Source organism: Papio anubis, chromosome 18 (genome assembly GCF_008728515.1).
Source record: "Papio anubis isolate 15944 chromosome 18, Panubis1.0, whole genome shotgun sequence".
Classification (NCBI taxonomy): domain Eukaryota; kingdom Metazoa; phylum Chordata; class Mammalia; order Primates; family Cercopithecidae; genus Papio; species Papio anubis.
In genome coordinates this window covers 22492445-22499324 of record NC_044993.1, presented here as the reverse complement: position 1 = coordinate 22499324, position 6880 = coordinate 22492445, and the positions used below count along the sequence as shown (strand labels likewise).

General features: G+C 58.8%; 1 protein-coding gene across 1 annotated transcript; it reads left to right on the top strand.

Annotated features, from left to right (window-relative positions):
- Positions 1 to 301: 301 nt before the first annotated feature.
- HSD11B2 (hydroxysteroid 11-beta dehydrogenase 2) lies at positions 302 to 6746 on the top strand. Its single transcript, XM_003917042.3, has 5 exons — positions 302 to 690; positions 4831 to 5043; positions 5159 to 5344; positions 5450 to 5587; positions 5777 to 6746. The coding sequence occupies exons 1-5, from the start codon at positions 426 to 428 to the stop codon at positions 6190 to 6192; spliced, it is 1218 nt and encodes a 405-aa protein (XP_003917091.1). The 5' UTR covers positions 302 to 425; the 3' UTR covers positions 6193 to 6746.
- Positions 6747 to 6880: the final 134 nt, after the last annotated feature.

Below are 6880 nucleotides of genomic sequence, written 5' to 3'. Positions count from 1 at the left end.
AGGTGTCCCGAACAAGCGTGAGTGGCATGTGCTCACCTGAGCGCGGCGGCTTGCCAGCCCCGGGCGCGTGGGTGCTGCAGCCAGGCGGCTCCTCTAGCGCAGCAACTTTGGGACTTTGTTCCGGCTTTTTCCAAATCGAATCTGGTCGAGGGGGCGGGGCGGGGCGGGGGGGGGGGGCACCTGCCCTGCAGGGGGTGCCGGGAGAGAAGTGGAGGAAAGCCCCGCCCCCTCCCCGCCCGCTCCCCGCCCTCTCCCCCGCCCCCGGGGCTCTTTATAAGCTCGGCCCGAGGGCGAGCAGAGGAAGCCTGTGTCCCTCCCGCGCCTGAGGCCGGTGTTCCCCCGCACTCCGCGCCCGGGCCCAGACTCTTTCTCCCCGATCCCCGGCCCGGCCCCCGCCCCGCCCCGCCCCAGCCCGCTGGGCCGCCATGGAGCGCTGGCCTTGGCCGTCGGGCGGCGCCTGGCTGCTCGTGGCTGCCCGCGCGCTGCTGCAGCTGCTGCGCTCAGACCTGCGTCTGGGCCGCCCGCTGCTGGCGGCGCTGGCGCTGCTGGCCGCGCTCGACTGGCTGTGCCAGCGCCTGCTGCCCCCGCCGGCCGCACTCGCCGTGCTGGCCGCCGCTGGCTGGATCGCGTTGTCCCGCCTGGCGCGCCCGCAGCTCCTGCCGGTGGCCACTCGCGCGGTGCTCATCACCGGTGAGTGCGCGGGTCGCGGAGCGCGGGGACTCCAGGCTCGAGGGCGGGACTAGACACTCACAGGACTGACTCCTCATGGGCACGGCCAAGGCGGGCTCCCCAGTGCAAGAGTGGGAGAGTTCTCCTCCCCGGGGTGCAGGGAGCGAGCCAAGTAGGGAGCGCCGGGCACCTCCCCAAGTCCGGGTTCACTACCTGCTGCTGCAGGGAGTGTTGGAGGGAAAGTGAGACAGGGAGTGGGCAGGTTCAAGAAGGAAACTGACTGCTGGCTGAGAAGAGGGAGCCTCCTGGAGTTTGAGAGTTTATGCCATTCCCTTCCCCAAGAGAGCAGTTTCAGGGGACTTCGGAGGCTTTGAGAAGGGAGGATCGTTACCCCTTGAACGCTGCCTGACATCCCCACCTGAGACACCCCATCTCCCATTCCTGGGGCCAGAGGGAAGAGCTTAGATGGGGAACTTCCCCACCCGACCCAACCCCCACTGGCTGGGATCCTTGGAGTTCAGAAAAGCTTGAGGTCACCATGAGGGGCAGCTGGACATTCAGCTGTCTTTCTGTGTAGCCATCCACTGCCAAACTGCTGAGGCAGTAGTTCGGAGCCTGCACCCAGCACCCCACCCCCAAGCCCTCCTGGTCCTCTGGGCCCAGGAAGGAGCTCTTGGAGAGCTGGGCTCAGGTGCCTCTGACCATGTAGCTGAGCTCCTTTGTCTGAAGCAGGGAATAAATCTGTCACCAGAGGGAGGGAAGGGGAAGCGGGGGCTGCAGGCCCTGCCGGAAGTGGGGAGGGGGAGAAAGGCCAGGGGGCACTGACTCCATTGCATGGGGGGAGGGGCAGCCTGGTGTCTCCCCCAACACCCATGGGTTTGGACAGGTGCTCTAGGCTTTGTCCTTGCATTGCGCCTCTGCTGGGGCAGCCAGCAACCTGGCTTCTCAGAGACCTGGGTCTACTAGACGCCCTGTGTGATCAGATGGAGCTGGGAGAATTTTCCGGAGGAGGAAATCCTTGAGTGGGGCCCTGGAGGATGAGTGGAGATAAGTGGAGTATGAAAGGGATCTCAGATCAGAGAAAGGATGTGGGACAAAGGCTTAAGGCAGGAGTACACATGGCCTCTGCAGGGGACAGCCAGTCTGGCTGTGGGGGTGGGGAGAAGGGGATGTGAGGTGGTTTCCTTGGGACCGGCCTTGAATCAGGTAAGAAGTCAGACTGCTGAGGCAGAGTAGGGGGGAAGGAGGCACAAGGGCCACACACTCCAGCAAAGATGGTAGAGATGGGGAAGCGTTCGGGCTGGACAGGAGAGACCCAGGTTCCAGGAGCAGTGTGAAGCCTCAGCGGACCCCAATTTCAGGGGTTTGAGGAAGGAAAGTCAACAGACACCCCTGGTATGAAGTAGGGGCTAGGTTGTGGGCTCTGCCTCTGGGGACAGGGCAGATCCCTTCCTGCTTTCTTTATTTGTGAGCCACCTCAACAGGACCCAGGCCATCTGCAGGTACTAGTGGCCTAGCTGGGTGGTCTTTCCTGAGGTCTCACCTCAGGCCTTTGTGCTGCTGCTGTTTCTTCTGGCTTTGAGCCTGAGAGAGAGGTAAGAGGAGGGATGCTTTCTCTAACTTGGGCTCACCAGATCTCTGGTGGCAAAGCTGGGGTTGGGGGAGAGAGGACTACCCAACCTGCCCTGTACAAGCATCAGGAAGCCTCCAAGTTTCCCAGGGCCCTCACACTTGGGGGTTGTCTCTCAACACCCAGCTGGAAGACAAGTAGGTAACCAGGTTCGGCCCCACCTGCCAAGAACACTGTGTCTTGGGCCCGGTAGAGCTTCCACTCCCCCTCCCCCTCCTAAGAATGCCCAGAGAACCACTTGCCGAGGCTACTCCTGGAGCTCAGCTGTGGAATCAGGGTTTGGGCTGAGGGTCAGGTGCCTGTGTGCGCGCATGTGCACCAATGGGTGGTAGGGATTGAGCCCATTGTGAAAACATCCAGCCAGGTTGGATGTACAGGTATCTGAGGTTGTGCACATGAGCAAGAGGGTGTGCAAGATGTGGGTGACTTGGGACCACAGACCTGAGGCCTGTGGTCAGCTCAAGTCAGAATTGGGAGGTCTGTTTCCCTTGGGAGGACCTGTCTGCTCTGAGGGGGACCCGGGCAAGTGCACGTATGCATGTGTGTGTCTACACACACACACACACACACACGCACACACACATGCTTGCCTCCCTCTCCAAGGCAGACTTGCCTGGGGGAGTACCTCTCCTCAGCAGGAGCTCGAAGCACCCTGCCCAGTGCTGTTTTCAGTAGAGGGAGTGGAGCTGAGATGGGGAGACCGTACTGAGCAGTCCAGGAGTAGGGAAGCAGAGCTGCTTTGCAGCTTCTATTCCAGAAAATGGGGGTTGGGGGGCAGGGTTGAGGGCCAGGGGTGGGGGCAGGAGCAGAACAGAAAGCCTCCCCACTCACTGGCCTTTCCCCTTCCCTCACTGGCTGCCCATGGAGCCAGGATCAGCATGGGAACAATCAAGGAGGCAGGGGCTTATCAGTACTATGGACCCCTACACTGGCTCTGCCTGGTGGTTCTTCTCTCTGCATACCAAAGACAGAAATTAAGCCTCCAAGAGTGGTAACTAACCTTGGTCACACTTGGTGGGTGTGGGAAGGGATTCAAATGTAGGTCTGTTCTCTTCTTCATCTAGCATGGTCCCTGTCCTGGAGGCAAGTAGTCTGGGGCTCAGAAAACACCCGTGTTGCCACTGAGTGGAATTCCAAGGGTCTGGGTGAAGTGGGGATGGGCCTCCAGCTTGCCTCCAGCTTGCCTCCAGCCTGAAAAAATAGTCGAGCGTGTTGAGGCTGGGAAGGGAGGTGGGGCTCATGTTATACAGGGCCTGAGCCAGGGAGCTTGGGCTTCATTCTGAGGACTATGGCAGCCTTGGAAAGGTTTGCAGCACAGAGGGATATTGTCATTTTTGGAAAGATCCCTTCAGCTGCTTAGGTAGAGAAGGGCTTCAAGAGGGCAGGAAGGGACAGGAGTAGAGAAGAGGCTACTTCAGAGTCCAGATTAAGGGAGGAGAGGCCTAGGCAGTCAGAAAGGAAGAGAAGCCGGATGTGGTGGCTCACATCTTCAATCCCAGCACTTTGAGAGGCCAAGGTGGGAGGATCACTTGAGCCCAGGAGTTCAAAACCAGCTTGGGCAACATAGTGAGACTCCCGTCTCTGCAAAAAAAAATTAAAAACCAGCCACGCAGGCTGGGCGCAGTGGCTCACACCTGTAATCCCAGCACTTTGGGAGGCCGAGGCAGGCAGATCATGAGGTCAAGAGTTAGAGACCAGCCTGACCAACATGGTGAAACCCCAGCTTTCCTAGAAGTACAAAAATTAGCCAGGCCCATGGTGACGCACACCTGTAATCCCAGCTACTCAGGAGGCTGAGGCAGGAGAATCGCTTTAACTCAGGAGGCGGAGGTTTCAGTGAGCTGAGATCATGCCACTGCACTCCAACCTGGGCAACAGAGCGAGACTCTGTCTCAAAAAAAAAAAAAAAAGAAAAGAAAAAACCAGCCAGGCGTGGTGACACAGGCCTGTAGTCCCAGCTACTCAGGAGACTGAGGAGGAAGGAATGCTTGGGCCCAGGAGGGGAGGTTGCAGTGAGCCAAGATCATGCCACTGCACTCCAGCCTGGGCAACAGAGCGAGACCCTGTCTCAAAAAAAAAAAAAAAAAAAAAAAAAAAAAAAAAAAAAAAAAAAAAGAAAAGAAAAAGAAAGGGAGGCTCCGTACTAATACTATGCCTGTGCCTGTGAGCTGTGACCTGAAATCAAGAAAGCAGAACTACACTGGGGCCTGGGACTGTCCCAGACCTGACCTATGTGGATTTGGGAAAAAACTTAGCATTACTAGGCCTTAGTTTCCTCTTCTGTAAGCCCCATTGGTAGGGCAGCCATGGGGAGTCAGACAGATGACAGCTGTCACAGAGTTAGGGCCCAGGGCTCAGCTAGAGGGGCAAAGCCTGCCAGGGATGGGCCTAGGGAAGGAGTTAGGGTCGTTGATTGCTGGTGGCTTGGGTTTGCAGGGGCCTGGATCCCATCCAGACCCTGGTGATTGTGGGGTTGTCTCAGGCTAGGCTGGGCCACAGTGGAAGTTCACTGACTGCCCTGCCCTGGCCAGGCTGTGACTCTGGTTTTGGCAAGGAGACGGCCAAGAAACTGGACTCCATGGGCTTCACGGTGCTGGCCACCGTATTGGAGTTGAACAGCCCCGGTGCCATCGAGCTGCGTACCTGCTGCTCCCCTCGCCTAAGGCTGCTGCAGCTGGACCTGACCAAACCAGGAGACATTAGCCGCGTGCTAGAGTTCACCAAGGCCCACACCACCAGCACTGGTCAGTGGCAAGTGTCCACCAGGCAAGGGCATGGCAGGGCAGTGGGAAGGACATGGGGACTGGAAGTTTGCTGCTGGGCTGACCTGAGGCTTCCTCCTCTGCTCTGTGACCTCAGGCCTGTGGGGCCTGGTCAACAACGCAGGCCACAATGAAGTAGTTGCTGATGCGGAGCTGTCTCCAGTGGCCACTTTCCGTAGCTGCATGGAGGTGAATTTCTTTGGCGCACTCGAGCTGACCAAGGGCCTCCTGCCCCTGCTGCGCAGCTCAAGGGGCCGCATCGTGACTGTGGGCAGCCCAGCGGGTGAGTGCCTGCCCCACTGGAGCAAAAAGGAGCCCCCTGGGGTGAGGGAGGGCTTAGGGAGCCTCTTGCCAAAGCTGAGCTGCCCCACTCCCAATCCATCCACAGGGGACATGCCATATCCATGCTTGGGGGCCTATGGAACCTCCAAGGCGGCTGTGGCGCTACTTATGGACACATTCAGCTGTGAACTCCTTCCCTGGGGGGTCAAGGTCAGCATCATCCAGCCTGGCTGCTTCAAGACAGGTGGGAATCAGGGCTAGGGGTGGGGTGGGGGTGGGAATGGTCTTATGGGGGCAGGTCAACTTTGATGAACAGTCGTGGTTTTGGTTGGGGGGTGTGGTTTTGGCTGGAGACCTGGCGCAGGTTAAATAGTCCTAATCAACTTTGGCTCCCCTAGCTGACCCCGCTCTCACCTTGCCACTCCTTCCCCAGAGTCAGTGAGAAACGTGGGTCAGTGGGAAAAGCGCAAGCAATTGCTGCTGGCCAACCTGCCTCAAGAGCTGCTGCAGGCTTATGGCAAGGACTACATTGAACACTTGCATGGGCAGTTCCTGCGCTCGCTACGCCTGGCCATGTCCGACCTCAGCCCAGTTGTAGATGCCATCACAGATGCGCTGCTGGCAGCTCGGCCCCGCCGCCGCTATTACCCCGGCCAGGGCCTGGGGCTCATGTACTTCATCCACTACTACCTGCCTGAGGGCCTGCGGCGCCGCTTCCTGCAGGCCTTCTTCATCAGTCATCGTCTGCCTCGAGCACTGCAGCCTGGCCAGCCTGGCGCTACCCCACCACAGGATGCAGCCCAGGACCCAAACCTGAGCCTCGGCCCTTCCCCAGCAGTGGCTCGGTGAGCCCTGTGCACCTATGGCCCAGCCACTGCAGCACAGAAGGCTCTGTGAGCCCTTGGTTCCTCCCCAAAAACCCCCAGCATTACCATCCCCCAAGTCTGTCCTGGACCCTAGCCTAAAGGATCCTGCCCCCACTTCATGCCCGCTGCCGATGCCCAATCCAGGCCCGGTGAGGCCAAGGTTTCCCAGTGTGCCTCTGCGCCTCTCCACTGCTTCGTGAGCCCAAACAGACCCTCCTGGCACAACACTCTATCCTGCAGCTTGGAGAACTCTGCTGGATGGGGAGTCTCGTGAAAGACCTCACTGCAGTCTTTCACAGGACTCTGCAGATGGTGCCTCTGCAAACTAAGGAGTGACTGGGTGGGTTGGGGTCCCCCTCAGGATTGTTTCTCAGCACCAGTGCCTCAGTGCTGCAATTGAGGGTTAAATCCCAAGTGTCTCTTGACTGGCTCAAGAATTAGGGCCCCAACTACACGCCCCCAAGCCACAGGGAAGGTTGTACTGTACTTCCCAATTGCCACATGTTAAATAAAGACAAATTTTTATTTCTTCTAAAATGCGGCAGGTGCTGTTTGGAGGGAGTGACTGGCTGGCTGGCTGAGTGACATGATGTGGCCGTGTGACAGGGTGGCAACTCCTGGGGCTCAGCATGGAGGCTGGGGACTCCCCTGGTAGACTCTGTGATTCACAC